The sequence below is a fragment of the Centrocercus urophasianus genome, unplaced genomic scaffold (assembly GCF_019232065.1).
Source record: "Centrocercus urophasianus isolate 14NV4802_14NV808 unplaced genomic scaffold, USGS_Curo_1.0 seq_15, whole genome shotgun sequence".
Taxonomy (NCBI): domain Eukaryota; kingdom Metazoa; phylum Chordata; class Aves; order Galliformes; family Phasianidae; genus Centrocercus; species Centrocercus urophasianus.
This window is the reverse complement of record NW_024884697.1, coordinates 25,513,470-25,531,800: the sequence shown is the minus strand read 5'-3', so window position 1 is coordinate 25,531,800 and position 18,331 is coordinate 25,513,470. Positions and strand designations below refer to the sequence as shown.

General features: G+C 36.1%; 1 protein-coding gene across 2 annotated transcripts in view; it reads right to left on the bottom strand.

Moving 5' to 3' along the window:
* Nucleotides 1–18,331, bottom strand: part of DOCK4 (dedicator of cytokinesis 4) — a 238,741-nt gene that overhangs the window by 49,786 nt on the left and 170,624 nt on the right. For both annotated transcript variants that reach the window (XM_042815926.1, XM_042815927.1), the window contains exons 25-27: nucleotides 16,550–16,684; nucleotides 12,144–12,242; nucleotides 4,223–4,317 (exon numbers count right to left, since the gene is read on the bottom strand). In XM_042815926.1, coding sequence (XP_042671860.1) covers nucleotides 4,223–4,317; nucleotides 12,144–12,242; nucleotides 16,550–16,684 — 329 coding nt within the window. The remainder of the gene's footprint in view (nucleotides 1–4,222; nucleotides 4,318–12,143; nucleotides 12,243–16,549; nucleotides 16,685–18,331) is intronic.

Below are 18,331 nucleotides of genomic sequence, written 5' to 3'. Positions count from 1 at the left end.
AAAAAAAAAAAAGAAAGAAAGAAAATAAAAAAATAGATTCTATAAAGAAAAGAATTTAAAAATGCACAAATTAGGGACAGCAACCTGAGAACAGATGAACAGCTGAGTGATCCAGTCCAATATTCACATTCCAAGTTGCTCTCCAGCCAACAATTTCAAAATAGCACACATTTATTTAAAATCTAATTGAATATCTATCAAGAAAACATTGAGCTTGAGACAAACTTTCCTTTCTTCCTGCCACAAAATTGTTCATTGTTTTACATGAGAAAACACCTGCTTGTAACTATTACATTATTCAGGGCTCATACACAGAATGCCAACCCAAGGTCTGGTCAGGACACTTCTGTCAGAGCGACTTCTCCACCCAATTATTTCTATAGCAAGATTTTTCAGGAGTCCACAGCAGTCCTTATAAGCTCAAGAGCTGGTTTGGCACTTGGACTGTGCTCTGGTAACTTGAATTTGCTTGGGCAGCCAATTGTAGAAAACAAAAGTTTTCTTTTTCCATTCTGGTATGGAGCAAATATAGAACACAGACTTCCCATTTTATCCTTCTCTTTCAAAAATCATTCAAAGCACAGAGATATTCAAAAAGAAAAAATTGTCTTTCATATTTCATAAATTAACAACATGAACAGAGATTCACTTCCATGTATACACCTTCCACTGTATCTATATATCTGTGTGCACACTTTGTGACAGACTGAACGGTTCAGATGAATTTTTACAGCTTCAGTTGAAAGCAATTGTTTGTATTACATACAACCAGGAATGCTGTTGGCAACACTGTGTATTACATTCAAGCAAGAATTTTTGTTCAGTGTAGGAGTCTCAAACTCCCACACCATGGGAGCTAACAGGATTCTTCAAAGCAGCCATAATGATGAAACTAATGCTAATTTGTTGTCATGATTCCTTTATTGTGCACTGTTTGAATATTTCTAAATAATAATAGTCATGTCTTCCAGTTGTCATTGAATTGGATAACCAAAATGACTTTCTATTTAAAGTCAATATGCCCAACTGTCAGCAGATGCGTTTGAAATTTTATTATAAACAATACATTAGAGTAAATCTTATTCTACAGATCAATGATTTTTCTATAACCATATTCATGCATTCATTTTGTATGCTCACAGAATTTGAAGTGAGAATTGGGAGATCTAGCTTCTCTGCCATTCAGGAAAATGCTCTAAGAATATATATTAGTTAGTTAATCTCACAGAAATCTTTAAACAAAAACTTCTTCAATAGCAAGGGAACTGAAAAATTCATTCCTTATTACATAATATGTAGGTGCAGTATGTTACAAATATCAGACTTACTCAGCATGTCATAGGAACCTCAGACAGATTCTGTGATTCTGTCTTTTTATGTTACTTTGTTTCTCAAACTTTAGAAGAAGTCACATGGTGATTCTCAATGCTAGTCATTAATGTTTTTTCATCATGGGTATTCAGACATTCAGAATTACAGACCATGAGTGCTGCATCATCATAAAGTATCCTAATTTCTGGATAGATCCAAATTTATCTTCTTAGCTCACAGTACTTTCCCTTCTGTTTTATCTCAGACAGCATCCAAGTATCAGATGCTATGTAATTAATGACAATAGTGCAACAAGAAATAAAAAATTCTAGAAGCAAGAGAACAGCAATTATTTTTTAAATATAATTATTATATATTGAAATACTCTGATGGCTTTGAAATCTAAAAATCTTTCAGGTAAATGAAGTTCTGCATTTATAAATAAGAGACCAAATGAAAACTTTTTCCCCCTTCAGGAAAAGCTTATTACCCGATTATATCCTTTCTGGGACTCATCTTTTTTCCTAGGCTCAGACAGGCTAAATCTCTCTTCCTGTAAATACCAGACAGATTGAATATTCATATGACTCTGGGGAGTGGGGAGAAAAGGCAGTGCTGCTGGTGATACAAATGCAGTGATGGGGGAAGCTCCCAAGATACACGCTGCCTTCAGATCGGTGCCTGTTTCTCAGGCTGGAGCCCAGGCAGGTGAGAATGCAGCTGTGTGACACAGGAAGCATGACAGGAATTTTATTCCTGGCAAGAAGGAGTGAGAAAACAGCCAAATTTTTAAATGAATTACTTGATTACGCTCTTAAAAGGATGGGCTACATTTTTTCCTCATAGACATGAAGTTCAAGACGTTTTGCATTCAATCACAAAGCGACTCAGATCACTGGAAGTGTTCTGGCTCTGCAAGCAATGTTAGAGGAGAACTGCTCAAGTGTGCTTCTGCCCTTGGTGCAGGCAGTGCCATAACCTCTCATCCTGCCTTTGGTATCTTCCCTTCCTACTGAAAGACTTTGGGTTGGGAAAATCTCAGCAAAGCTATCACTTTCATGTCTCTTTGCTTTTGAATTCCTCAGGGAAGATGAAGGAAGACAGCTTCAAAAAATGGCAGTAGGGAAACAAGTGAAAGGAAGGCATTCCCATTCAGAAAAACTCGTCCTGAAAAACTCTGTCCGCAGCTAAGGATTGAGGTGGATTTTCTCTTCTGCGCTCTCAAAAAGAAACAGAAATTAAGCCAATGATATAAAAGAATGCTAATGATGATTCTTCGGTTTGCACACAGACTTTTTAATACTCCAAACACCCAACCAACACTCTCTTTCACAACACAAAGCATAATTTCTCCCACAAAGGAGAATATACCCAGGAAATAAAATTATTAAACGCTATATTTGTAAATATGTGCTTACATAACATTTGCTGCAAGTAAGGTTTATGCAATTGCACATTAACAGGGTCAGTTTGCCAAATTCTGTCTGTCTTCCATGCCTGACAGAAGTGCATAGTTTGAGCCACAATTTGACCAGAGATGGTCAAAACCAACTGACAGGGATTAATAAAATATGTTTGATGCTAACCAGAATACAAATGCAAGCACATTCTTTTGCAGAACTTGACAACAACATCTTTAGCATATCTGAACACCACCAGTCCAAGAAACACGCATCAAGGTCATTCCTAAATCTTAGTTTTGTACATGTCAGCTGTTGCAAAGCCATCTGCCAAGCCAGCTGTTTCTGGAATATGTAACAACTTCTTAGACGATATGCTTAGTCTAAGAATACCTATGTTTTTCCCTCCTTCCTGTATATCTCAGTTTATATCTTAAGCATGATTATCAGATGCATCGTATGTATTTTCTGATTATTAACATTTTTTTACTAAAATTCAAATTAGGTAAGATTAGTATTACTGAATTATTTAATAAAAATGAGCAAAAATGTTATTTTATCAAGTCACGATAAAGTTCAAACAAATACCACACATGCATACAACATTCATCAGGATCATAATTCTGTCAGATTTAACTGCAACCATTAGATTGTTCTTAGTTGTCTGCATAGCACTATGAATTCAAATTCCTTTAGGTGCTGGTAAGTGCAATGCAGACTAAAAACCAATTCAACAGGCATTGTTGTTCATGTAAATCCCAAAGTCTGGATTCCTCTGTCTGCTCAATACAACCCCCCTCTTCTGCTGACTCCAATGGTTAGATAATTCTATTGACTGATCAGCTGGCTTATCTGATCAAAACTTAAGCCTACACAGAAGGATAGCTGGTGACACTGACGAAATAAAATTCAATTGTTTTAGACTTGCTGTAATGACTTCTCAGAAATGCTGGGAACTTGCTTCTGTAAAAATAAGGCTAGAGCACAGGAAGAATGGCTCAAGGGCCATCCCAATATTTCAGACTATCAGTAGGGAATTCCTAGAGCCCCATGCTACTGTTTCCTGTGTTGATTTGTGATTTTCAATCTGTGATTTTTCTCTAAATATGCAGAAACACTGTTAATGATGTTATAGGAGACAATTTATTCCGGAGAGCAAAGAGATATCTACTAACTCAGCATTTTAACAGTCAGAGTTGAGATGAACTTCTGTTGAGATTTGTCATTTGCTATGTGGAAAACAAAGCTGCTGATGCTTAGCATCTTCAATCTGTAAAAGTGTTTCTGAGTTTCCAGTTATGTGTGCTTACTGAAATACAGAGTATATGAATATTATAAATCTGTTATGTAAAATAAGTGCAGCAATTTAAAAACTTAAATCCAATCTTAAACTCTGAAATGAAAAATTTCAGCCAGCATTATAAGCCATATTTTGCTTACTTTATTATATACATATTGTAACTTTATTTGTTTACATTGTGATCTTCACACACTTTTATGCAATGTCTTACTTGTTCGCAACCAATCGCATCACTGTCCAGTCTTTGGGAAACATCTCTGGTCGTATCAGTATCCGAAATACAGTGAAAATCTGTAGCAGGAAATCCTTTGGAAAGAAAAGAAGTAGTCTTATGGCTTTGATGCTTTATAAAGAGCAGTGAGCTTTATATTTTAGTCAGAGACAAAATAAAATCATTATAGTAATAGCAGAATAGAAATATAACCCTGAAACCCTTAACGTTTATTTTCAACATACCCCAGAATTTTTTTTTTAATTTTTCATTCCCCAAGAAAGCTTCAAATAGCATTACATTCTCTTTTTTTTTTTTTCTTAAGAAGAGGAAAATAATTTAATCTGCTACTTGAATGACAGCAATACACGCAATAAAGATGCATTTGGTTTCCACCCATACACTTCCACAAATGTGATCCCGAGAACGCTTTGCAAATCAAAAGAGCACTTTACAAACACCACAGAATTCTGAATACCTCCTTAATCATGTCAGGTTTTCATCACATTCAAGACTTATTTTAAAAGAGGCATTATTTGGTGGGAAAGAAAGAGAATGTAAGGACAACTGTAACACTGGGTTTGCAAATACTGGTAAAGTCAACAGTTGTGTTCAGACCCCTGAACTGTTATTGCAGTTGCCTGTCTGTATACAGATCACTTAACCTCTCTGCCTCTTCTATTCAATCTATAAAAATATTGAATGTATGTGAGCTACTCTGAATTTAGAAAGCACTGTTTACGAGCTTAGTGTTATCATCTCCTGTCATTTAACTCACTAGTACACAACTACATTAAACTATTCTTCCCAGAACGAGTTTTTTAGATTTTTCTTTGATAAGTAAAACTATAAATTGAGTAATATTTCTAATAGTTGATCTTGATTGTGTATATTGTCTACAAATTTTTAGTAAGTCAAATGGAGCTTCTGATATCATGAGAAGAATGAGGCAAGTAATACAATTCACCTAACAGTACCAGTGTTGCATCTGACCTTGAAATGTTTCATATTGATTCTGCTAACATCACTTGCAGAGACAGACCTTCAAACAGGGATGAGATGAAGACACAACCAGAGGATATCAAATAATTCTGAACACCAGAATATATTCTCAAGTACATTTACCAAAGTGTAGATGGGTATTGCATAACAGATGTCTTTCATTAGAAAATCACTGTAAAGGGGGATGAATGCAGGCGCTGGGAAAGGCAGCTGAGATCCCAGCACCCACCCACCAGAGAAGATTATATAAAAGAGACAACCTGTTTTCTGAGTAAGTTGCCAAAAATTTCTCTGTATTAGAGAGTATAAATGTGATTCAATGCAGATAATACAGTGTTTGAATGCAGGTGACCAGCTTTACAAATAAACAAGTAGCTTCATAACCAACAGATTTATCCCAGACTGCCTAAATATAGTTTTCCACCTTATTAAATTTCAATACTTTATAATCTCCTTTTTTCCTTTAGGGTTTACCTCCATTCCCTTTGCAGTAACTTCTGCAGTTCTGTGCCGTTATCACAACAATATGGCAATGCCCCAAATGCTGCTGTTTGTCACCTCACAGTAATTCCCCCATTCTTCCACACTGTCTACTGTCCAGACACAAAACACGTTGCTGCTGTTACAGAGCTACTGAATGGCTGCCGACCTGAAGAGACCAAATGGTTGCTGTTGGGAAACCAAAGAATCATAGAATCACCAAGGTTGGAAAAGACCTCTAAGATCATTTAGTCCAACCATTCACCTATCACCAATATTTCCCCACTAAATCATGTCCCTTAGAACATCTAAACTTTTCTTGAACACCTCCAGGGATGGTGACTCAACCACATCCCTGGACAGCCTGCTCCAGTGCCCCACCACTCTTTCAGAGAAGAAATTTTTCTAACATCCAACCTGAACCTCTCCTGGCACAATTTGAGGCCGTTCCTTCTATCCCTATCCCTATCCCCTATCCCTAGTTACGTGGAAAAGAGGCCAACCCACACCTCACCATGACCTCCTTTCAAGGCAGTTGTGGAGAATGATAAGTTCTCCCCTGAGCCTCCTCTTCTCCAGACCAAACAATCCCAGTTCCCTCAGCTGCTCTTCATGAGACCTGTGCTGCAGATACCTCACCAGCTTTGTTGCCCTTCTCTGGACGTGCTCCAGTCTCGATGTCTTTCCTGTAGTGAGGGACTGAAAACCAAACACAGTACGCAAGATGCAGCCTCACCACAGCTGAGTACAAGGGAACAATCACCTCCCTGCTCCTGCTGACTGCACTATTTCTTATACAAGCCAGGATGCCATTGGCCTTCTTGTCTACCTGGGCACACTGGGTCATGTTCAACAACATGTCAATGCAACCCCCCGGTCCATTTCCTCAACGCAGTCTTCCAGTCAGTCTGCCCCAAACCTGTAGCATCATGTGAGGTTATTGTGGCTAAAGTGCAGGATCTGGCACTTCGTTTCCCTGGCCTCAGTCCAGCTACCCAGCCTTCCAGATCCCTATGAAAAGCTTTCCTACTCTCAGGCAGATCAACGCTTCCTCTCAGTTTCTTGTCATCTGCAAACATATTGAGGGTGCACTCAAGCCCCTCGTTCAGGTCACCAATAAAGATATTAAAAAGGGTAGACCCCAGTACTGTTCCCTGGGGAACACCACCAAATGGTTTAAGGATCACTTAAAACCCCACACGTGCAGAGGTGTAAACTTAGTGCCTTTGAGAACCAACAGGCCAGTGCAAAAGCCTGATGAAATTCATAGGCTTGTTTAAAAGTTGTCACAGAAAGAACGACAGATGGAAAGGAATATCACATATGCTTCATTTCTTTAGGCAGCTAGGTTAAGAACAGAATAAGCTTTTTATTTCAGGGAAGCTCAAAAACAAAGTAAATGTAGACACTGCTGTTATATTTTGTATTAGGAATATTAGGCCATTTTTTTCTCATATTAATAGAACCCGTGTCATCAATTCAGTGATATGTGATTTATTAGATATAAAATATATATTTGAAAAGCCCAAGATTGAAGATTTGTCTATGTTACAATAAGCGTGCAAAAAACATACAAACATAATGCAGCGCAATTCGAGGCTAAAGTATAACTGCATGAAAATTCCTAATCTTAGAAAAGAATAGCTTTAGCAAGAGTTGTAAGATACAACTATTAAATTTCTACTAACATAATTAATATTAATAACTAATAATTAATGATTAAAACTCTTGTGATTAAGTTTGTGCATATTTGGTAATACATTTCTCTAGGAATCCATTATAAGCACTAAAATTACCAAACAAAAAGATGTCAGTTGACTAGCTTAACATTTCACGAGTCATAGAATGTTGTTTACATAGGCTTAGATTGGCACGGACCTTAAGGATCAACTATTTCCAACCCCTCTACCATAGGCAGGGTTGCCACCCACTAGGATCAAGCTGCCCAGGGCGCCATCCAATCAGGCCTTGAACACTTCCAGTGATGGGACATTCACAGTTTTTCCAGGCAACTATTCCAGTCCCTCATCACCATCTGAGTAAAGAAGTTCTTTCTATCATCTAATTTAAATATCCCATCTTTCAGTTTAAAGCCATTTCAGTTTCCTGTGTAATGAAATTATGAATCTGTGATTCATTCTCACTGTGATTCAGTGAGAAGCACTGCCTTCTGAGAGACCAGAAACTACTTATTCAGTTAATAAACAAAAATTTTTGAATTTCTTTTACGTTTATCAATATAATACACATAAAATCTTCTTTAAAGTAGGTCAGACTCTACACCGTATTTCTCAGGATAAATCTGTATTAGCATTTCAGTTTGGGACAACATTCCACCTAATTGCTTGATCCTCAGTGTCTTGGTTTGCACTGCAGTTATCAAGTTACTTCTTATCAGGTCTTTGTACAGCATCCTAGAGATTTTTGCAGAGTGCCAAGGAGCCTACAAGGAAGACGGTTTGACAGCTGTCTCTGCCAGGCAAACATATCCATCCAGATTTGTTCCCCAGATCTCTCCTTCACTGCATCTGCCTACATCATAAGCCACCCAAATATTTGATTTAGAGCTATCTGCTCCAGCACCAAATCCTTTTAGAAGTCCCACAGTGTGTACATGCATGCATGAGTGGATACATTTGCATAGCACTAGAAGAATGGTGGCTAGTTCTGAGCTTCTTCACCAGAGACATTCCCCATGTTAGCCAACCCCACAGCCTTGTCCCAGCAGCCACTAGAGAACAGCATAATAAATTGCACCCGGTGTTAGGCTTTGGCACCTGTCGTACTCTGCTTGGGTTCCTTTTGCTGGAAGAAAGGGAATAAAGAGCAGGTAAAGTTCACACAGAGCCCCAAGAAAATATGATCTTTTCCTCCATCAGTTCTCTCCTATATACTTGTTATATCTATTCTGATATGTTATCTATGTATCCATCCGCTATCCAGTAGCAGATAAAGATTAGGCCTGACAGGTTTTAACCCGATAATTAAAAAACCACTCATATTAACCAAAGCCATTTTGCTGTGGTCAAAGCTGCATTATGCTAACATATACTGTTTTCTCATTCACTTTCCTACTTCTCACCTCCTATTTATAATTTCCTCTGTTAACTTTTGTCATGAACTAGATCTGAGCTTTTTTGTGGCAACAAATGTATCCGCCTACAAGGGAGCTCTGTTATGTAAATTGCTATAAAATATATTTACGAGAAGATGATGAAATTTTGTGGTAAGCAAAATGAGCATATTTTTAAAATAATACTGAAGTATAAACAAAAGAAATCATTTAAAATTACTGCTTTATTAAATTAGGTGTTTCAAACAGAGGATGAAATACAGTCTCTGGCGCTGCCACTCAGTCATTAATCTCCTGACATCTCTTTCTTACATCGTTTGCATATTTTTAAATATAAAACGCTTTTTCCATCTTCTACTTTCTGTGGAAAATAAATGACTCTCCTGAAGATGTGACTAAAATAAAAATAGTCATTGTGTCAATTACTTAAAGTAAATATATTTCAAAAACAGAAAAAAACTTTCAGTAAACTACCACTTATTTAAAGCACCACTCAGATGTCTGTCATATAAAAATACGTAGATATGTGTCGTTTTTAAATTGCTGTAATTCTTTCAAACTCCATTTTGCTATACTGTGTTGAGCAAACTAGAAATGGTCTGTAATAATTTGCTATAAACTGTTCTCAAGAAGAACTGAAGATACATTTAATAGGATAAATGACAATCATTTTCTTTTTCACAAGTACCTACATGACTGAGTTTTTGTTTGGAGAAGTGGTTTGATGGAGATAATTTTTGAATAGTAGCACAAATGCTGTGCAAACATGCACTAATGCAAGCACTAAATATAATTACTTTGAGAATTAGTCAAAGAAAGAAGAAATACGTTGTGAAATCAGTGCTCAATCATTCAGGACAGAGAGATGCCTACAAACAGAAGTAATCAAAGCAAAAAAAGCACAGCAGATAGCAATTCAAAGCCCTGAGTTACACTCAGACATTTCACTGCAAACTCTGCATTATATCTGTAATTTGCAATGCAGCTTAGAGAAGATCTAATCCAATTTGATATAGCTGATCAAAACTGGTGCAAAAAGAGGATTCAAAACTGCAACAAGTTGATGCTAGTTACCACTGACGCTTAAATCCCAAAATACGTGCTAGCTATGAGAATAATAACTATGGTTACTATTCCAGTCACTAAAACCATCTCCAATAAAAATGTCTTATCACAAGTATTTACACTCTAAATCTTATTTTACTCATGTTGATGTCAGTTCCTAAAGAGCATGTCTTAAAGCAGTACAAAATACAAAAGAATTTCCACTCTTGGCAAACAGCAAAATACAGAGGCAAGTGGCAAGGATGTTTAAGACAGCCTAAGAAATACAGTCACTTCATGATTAACAGCAGTGTCAGACAAACACATTAGCTGTCATCTTTCCCTCTTCCTGTTATTCACATTTCAGTGATATTTGATATTTCCAAGTTAACAAAAAATCTACTTCTTATATTACTTAAGATTCAGAAGAGGAGTGCTAGAATTAATTACGATCAAACATATTTCCACTTAATCACTGGTAGAATTGATGCTGATTTGATGAGATCAGAACGGAAATAATAAACTCTGGACTTGAACTCTTACAACCTCTATTTTGACAGCTGATGGCACTAGCTATAGCTACTTCCCAAATGTCTTTGTATAATAATAGCATATGTATGTGCAGTGAATATAAATGTGCCACCAATCAAACACCATTCAAGCAATAATTCTAGAGGTTTTCGTGTTCTAGAATCATGGAAGTCTCAATAAACTCAACTCTGTATTTCACAGATATACCAAACGTAGGAATCAAGTTTGAAACATTCAGCATACATAAAAATCTAAACCTAAGAATATATATCGGCTCAGAATTCAAACAGCAGGGAAAATATTTTCAATAAAAAAAAGTCAGGTTCCACAACATATATGAATAATTAGCTAACGATTAGGTAATTACCTCTGCTGTGTGAAAACAGATGGTTGTTTTACTATTACAGTAATAATAGTACCAAAATGTCCCCCCGGTTTAACTTTTAGGTAGAAGATCTTTTGTTGTTCTTGTTGTTTTTTTTAATAGGAGAAGAGGGAATAGCTTTAAACTAAGAGAAAGGGAAATTAAGGTTAGAAGTTAGGAAAAAATTCTTTACTCATAAGTGGTGAGGCACTGAAACATGTTGCCCAGAGAAGTTGTGGATGGCCCATCCCTGGAGGGCCAAGGCCAGGCTGGATGGGGCTCTGGGCAGCCTGATCTATTCAATAGCAGGTGACCCTGCCAATGGCAGAGGGAAAAGAGCTCAATGATCTTTAAGGATGCTTCTAACCTGAGCCGTTCTACAATTCTATGGTAGTAATTTTTCCTCATGATAGAAATAACTTTCTCAGTAGTATGTTTTTCTATCTTTCAAACTCAATATGATTATTTTACTACAAAGAAAAGGCACTAATGAATCGTATTCGCTCTTCAGAACAGCTCTAAACAGCTATCAGAAGTTTGAGAAAATCTGGAATTGCACCATGACTATGCTTCCAGTTTCAGTCATACTTGAGTTTACAAATCATAACTTCCAAAGTAACATCAAAAAACTATACTATGATGTCATGACTTTCCTATTTGGGTCATTGCCTGAATAAAATTTATTATATAGTCCAAATGTGGTTCTATATTAGTTTCTCAGGGTTTAGCAGAGTGGAAGCCCTGGTGTTGTATCTTTATGCAAGTAACCTTAACCTTGCCTTTTCTTTTTTCATCTTTCTTTTTTCCTCTTTAATCCATCCTCCTTTTCCAAAAAGGAATTAAAAATAATGAATCTCCATGAACCCATTAAGTCCATCAATAAAATTGGTACAAGCTGCCCTGAAAAAGTTCTGCAGCTACTCTCTTCCATAATCAAACAAGAAAAACATTACAATATGCCAATGGACCTGCTATGCCGTTAAGAAAAATAGTTTTTTGAATATGCATTTCTCAAACTGTCTGCTTGCCTACATAAATAAATGAATAAGTAAATAAATAAGACAAACAAATAACTGGATATCACAAAGAATCAAGCAGAGCTATGTAACATTAGGCTGCCATTATCTATAAAACAAGATCTGAGGTTAAGTTTATTGCTTTAAAACAATTATAGAGTCCTCCATTCCCTATTCTATCATCTTTCACTGCAGAAGCAATAGAATCCTAGACTCATAACAAGAGTTGACCTCCGTACATATGGAAATTTGGGTAAAAGTTAGCTAATCTATAAAACAGATTGCATTCAAATATGTTTCATCAAAGCACAGAAGTATCTGAAAGGGAGAAATTTAAAAGAGAATCTAATTAGAGAAACTGTTACATCTAATGGCGACTTGAACAAGTAGAAAATCATTTCTGTTACTTACTCTCAGGTCCTCCTTTGTATTGAAGCTATCAAGAAGCTGCTGATAATGTCTATCGGTCATTTGTCGCAAGAGTGACAGCAAACAGGAGACAAACTCCCCCTGTTAAGATACAGGCATGAAGAGAAGAATTAATGATTATAAGGTCTTCCGTAGTTGTGCTTACACTGTCATATCATAAGCATTTTAATTAATTTAAAAATGTGACAGAAATTAATTATACAATTAGAAAACATTATTTCATATTTAATGAAAATACATTAATTTAGCTAAGAACATCCTTCCCATTTAAAGAATTAATTTCCCCTCAAAGCTGTTCACTTGCTCAGCAAAATCTATTTGAAATAGTTCCCGAAAAGCTAAAGCAATAGAAGTTTGATTTGCCATTTGTTTCTTTTGTATTTAAACAGATTAAAGATTGCTAAAATTACAACCTCTTAATCAACTCGGTTTTGAAGCAAAACATAAATATTTTGCAGCAATTCTGGGAAGAGTCCTATTGTTTTCCTGTTTAAAAGAAAACTCAATAGGACTGGAGAAAAACTGAAAATGTTTTTGATAAAAAGTTTTCTTCGTCTGGCTATGGAATTTCTCATTAAAGCCAGCTTAACCACTGGGTAGCCACGCTCGCTCCCACTGTGTTGACTTCTGGAACTCCCTCTACAGCATGTCTCAAACTCTAGGAAAGGTATGCTCCAGGATGTAGCCAAGGAACTTGTGGGCTGCTCCACAAACTTCTCCCTGCCTCTACAGATGCACATCTTGGATGTCCCCTGAAGAGCATGGGATACAGGAATAAAAAAAGTAGAGAACTGCTCTGAGTTTCTCCAGTTAACAATCAAAAGAGCAAGATACTACAGGAAGGAAGAGATTCTCTCTCTCTTTGCCATCTGCTTCTTCTCTTTTGGCCTGGGAAGAAACAGTGAATAGCATCAATACGGTCCAACTGCAGAGTGGATGAGGACAGGAAAGAGTGAAAGGTCTGGACCACATCTCAATGCTGTAAGAGAGTAATTCTGATATCACGTATGCCTTTTCAAAATTAGGAAACACATTTCAGGCCCCTATCAACCAGAAATGGGGAACAGGAAGGACAGGTATAATTACATTACTTTAACATGCTGCCTTTCACTTATTTTTAAAGCAAAATTTAGCAACAATTTTCCCAATCTTTCATTAAAAGCATAATGTAAAAAAAGAATTAAAATAATAACAAAAAAAAAAAAAAAAAAAGGAATATATCTTCACAGGAATGGCTGACACAGGTTTTACACTTGAAGGGCTGATATACTTGTGATGATACCTGATATACCTGGGGGAGTGGGAGGGGTTTGCTTTAACACACAACACTGTGGTAAAATAATAATTATGCCTTGCTTATAGTAAGATTCTGCACAGAAATAATGCTCATAAATTCTGTAAAACCACTGTTCATAGTGAACACAACTTCCTCAAAACAATACTGGAAGTCTACAGAGTTAACCTTTAAGGTCTGGGCACAGCCACCAAGGTCACAGCTGTTATTTTGTATATACCCATAAGGTATTTGAAAATTTATTTTCTATCAGATTAATTTCATAGATCAGAAAGACTTCAGTCTTTTATCATTATTTTTTTGTAGTTGCAATTTCATATTGTATCCAGTCTCAATATGATTTTATCATGCCAGGTAATATAAGTTAGGTTCAACCAAACATATTTTGTTAAGGTTTATTCCAAGGCTAGCTACAGAATAACTACTCATGCCATATGTTAGCAGTGCACAGAAGCAAACTTCACACACAAAATCACCACGATAACAACCACGAGGACCAGATTCCAATGTCCTAAGTCAAGCCAAATCACACAGCCAATTCACTTAGGTAGAACCTATGAGTAACTTTCTATGTCTCATTGAACAAGCATAACTATTTAAATATATGAAGCTAACAATTAAATTGCAATTTAGGTTCTCAGGTTCTAAACTTCCAAGATTTCAAATTAAAAAAAAAAAAAAAAAGAGTCTAGTTGGTTTCCTCTCTGCTACCTCCTTATATGCAGCCTCATTTTTCTTAATGTAAACATCTAAATCACTGGGATCCTAAATGAACTGAAGTGTAAGCTTCACTTTCACCTCTGCATTTATTTCAATGTTAGTTAGTACAGCTTCTGTAACACTGAGCCCCTCCCTAGGTGTGTTACATTTGTGTGTTACACATCCCAAGATGTGTTACATTTGTGCTCAGTTTGAGGCACCACATCCATTTTACTGTCCAGCTTGCTACAAATGGAAACAGTACCAAGGTACCAAAACTATCTGAGACAAAAACAAGAAAAAAAAAAAAGAAAAAAGAAAAAAGAAAAGAAGTGTAGTCATGGAACCACACAGACAGCTTGCTGCTGACTGATTTTATGCTGCTTCCTTGTAAATTGCAAAGGAGCAGTGACACACGGGCCTAGAAAATCACACCATGATGTGTTGACTACGTTCCAACTACATCTGATGAAAAAAGTTCGATAGAGTTTTATCCTGTGTACTGACATAATACATCTCTCAAGGACTATTTATAATATGTAGAGCTTGAAATAATGGTAACATACTGGAACAGACTCTACTGCAGTACTCCTGCACTTCATCATACTTGCTCTACAAATAGTTCCAAGAATCTGGCTCAGTGTGCTGCCATAAACCCATACTGCATGATGTTTCTACATAAATGCATATAATTGCCTTATGCTGTGCCATGAGTCACTTCCACATTAAGTATTCTTTCAGATGCCTATGGTAACAATGACATGGCTCTCCTTGTGGACAAAAGGAAAAATTTGAAACTTCAAAGTAGTTTCAGTCTAAGTTTTTAGAAAAACTTCAGCCAAAAGCAAGTGGATGTATCAGAAAAAAACAATTATCTCAGGACTTAGCAGCACTAGGACTTTAATACTCAACTGCTCCTTCAGCTGAGATTTCTAGTAATGGTCTGATAGAGAACTGCAGAATACTTAGAGTTGGAAAGGACCCTTAAAGGTCATCTAGTCCAACTCTGCAATGAACAGGGACACCTACAGCTAGATCAGGTTGCTTAGAGCCTGATCTGGAGGTTAAATTTTTATTTTATTTTATTAAGCTATAAGGATTGTTCAGTTTGAGTAATAGGGCCTATAGATATAAATCAATGACATAGCATTAATTTAGCCTTAATGATTTTGCAAGGTGTATGCATGTTTGACTTTAAAGCAAGACAATGTACAAGGAAAGTCAATGAGAGAGTAAAACAAAAGATAAAAAAGAATCTGACACACACTGCATTTGTAATTTTGTAATCTATAAGGAAAAAAAGAAAAAAAAAAAAACCTCTTAGATGTATACTCCTACTGAAACACAGTGATTAAAGCATGGTGTTATCCTTCTACAGAACTTGGTCAGCTCCATAAACACTTCAAGTAATGTTTGTTCTTTGTCAGAAAAGTGAAATAAACAAAAACAGAAAAGGCAACAATGCATTTCTTTCACAGGTATTAAACACTTTTTGAAGTGTTTGATCTCAGGGGAAATTGTAGTTTGAAAATCAACTGTATATTTGTTAACAAAAAATGTTACAATGTAAAATCAGGCAATTAATTAAATGTATAATGAGATGGCAAATCACAAGACCTATAATGTTCTGTATACAAAATATTAAGCCCTCAACTCTTACTGGAATCATGTCCCCTGCCATATTAGAACAGATTTGCCCTTCAAAAGCAAACTGGGAACCTTACTGAAAGCAAAACAAAATAACACTTAAGTTTGTTTCACTCAATGATTAGCTGTCTTGTAAATGCCTCAATGTCAACCTTCTAATTTGCATGGCTTGTTATATCATATTAACCAAAATATCACTTGTTAATCTTCTAAATCCATCTACTGTGCTCTACTTCATGTGACAGAATTGAAGCTCAAGTGCTCAGCCCAGAAAACAACAAAATGACTTTCAATTAATAAATCTGCATTTGTACAGGCTAGCACCACATATTTTGGAGGCACATACAGAGCTGATTCATCATCTGAAAAATATATGCATTTTAGGAAGCAAACTGTTATTAGCTGAAACTTTTCCACTTTCAGGAAATAAAATTCAGTGAGAGATTCAGAAAGCTATTAAAAATGTCAACAAATGAAACATGGTGCAATAGTTAATTCTCCCAAACAACCGCAAAAGTAACTTCTTTTTAGTGTCAAAATACATAAATAAATATACTTTAAAATATTAGCATTTCCACCGAAAATGAATAAAATACAAAGAGTTTACTTTGTTTTCCTCATTCTCTGCTTTTTACACAAAATATTACCACAGTGACATAAACACAGAATTCCCACAAATGCATAAATGCAGTACTTCAACCAGTCCAACCAGTAACAACTGTGCCATATTTCACTGTAAGGAACTTACAGTCACATCTTGAAACTGAAGGCGCATAGCAGAGCCTGATGGTTGTGGTCGGCTGGTGATCTCCAGTATTGTCCTTAACAGAATATCTAGCAAGCTGCTTACGATCACATCAATTTCTTCCAGAACAGATTTTTCCTTGAAAAATAAATAAGATACTGAAATTATAAAAACAGAAAGATGACCATAAAGTTTTCCTCTGATATGGCTTTAGAAACCAATGATAGCTTTGTTACAAATATTTCATTTGAGAAACTTTTCTCTAGTTAAGATACTGTTTAATTCTGCTGACGTTATCTTGACCATTTTCAATTACATTGTACTGAAATACAGAGGACTGCTAAGAGGATGACTTTTAAAACGAAAACATTCATCAAATTAGCATATTCCTATTTTCAATTAATGTTTAAAATAATATTGGCGGGTTTTTCACTGAAGCTGATAACAGGTAATGCCCATATATTTTCTGAGGAAATCCACAAATGAGGCTTAAAGTCCAAAAAGTAGAACTAGGTTTTCAAACTTTTAAACTAGCACTGAGAACAAATAGATGGTACTCAACCTTCAAGACCTGCTTCAGCAATAAGGACCAGCCACACTGCTTTCTGTCAACTGAACAGCACAAATAAATCAGCCATTTATGTAAGACTACAGCTTGTACACAACATCAGTGCAAAGGAGCCAAAGTGTTCATCGCCAAAATAGATCATGAATATCTTAATTAGACACAAGAAAACACTTGATGAAGTCAAGTTTCCTTTTTAAATCAGACAGAAATATGTTTTCCCTGCTTCAGCAATGTTTTCTGTCTCCAAGGCAGCAGACAACACCATCTTCCTCTAAGCCATTTTATCCACTGGTTAAGATGACATTTCATTGCAGAAATAAACACTTCATAATCAAATGCTCACAGCCAAGCTAAAACTCAGCTGACAAACAGAAAGAGAATCATTCAACTCCACCGGCATTGAAGTGTAGGAGTGAGATCTTTATTTTGTTCCTCCTACACACGCTAAGCATATGATCTGTAACAAAATTCTTGTTTGAACTCAAGATGAAACTAATGTCACGGTCGTGTTCTCTCTGTCATTTCACATAGTGTCAAACTACTGTTAACTTTGCTACTTATGAAGGCAGGCAGTATTCAGTGTATTGAGGAATCGCTATGCTGAGGTGTGAGGAGTCATGTACAAATTACTGTTAGAATGACCAACAGAAAAAAGAACAGTTTTCAACAATATCTCCATGTAAATTCAGTTGTTCCATCAACCTCTGATTGGTCTAGATCATTAACAGAAGGAATGAAGTTCTGAATTGATCCACAAAAATCTTATAGCAGTCAGCAAGTTGTTAAAACCCTAAGTGACTCAAAGACTACTGAAAAGAATATCTGAATGTCCTGTACACTGGAGAGAGTTTTATGCAGACATCAAATTCAGGTTGTGCACATCACTGGAATTCATGACTAGAAGAACTTGGTAACTTCAAATGAAGGTTCTCTTGAAGTTAAGGTCGGACATACAAGCTTTTCTCCCAGTCCTAAACTACAGCAATGCTTTATCATCTATCCCCTTCCCCTGTAAAGAGGTACTAATACTAACAAAGAGCAGTTGCAATACGAATGTTATGATGCCAAAGTTGCATGTCACATCTACATCAAATCAATGACTGTACAACTTTAATTACTAACAGTAGTTCAAAATGAAGAAACAAACACAACAGTTCTTACCAATGCATTACAATGTAAGGTATGCTGGGCCTGATTTGTATGTAGTGCATTAAATA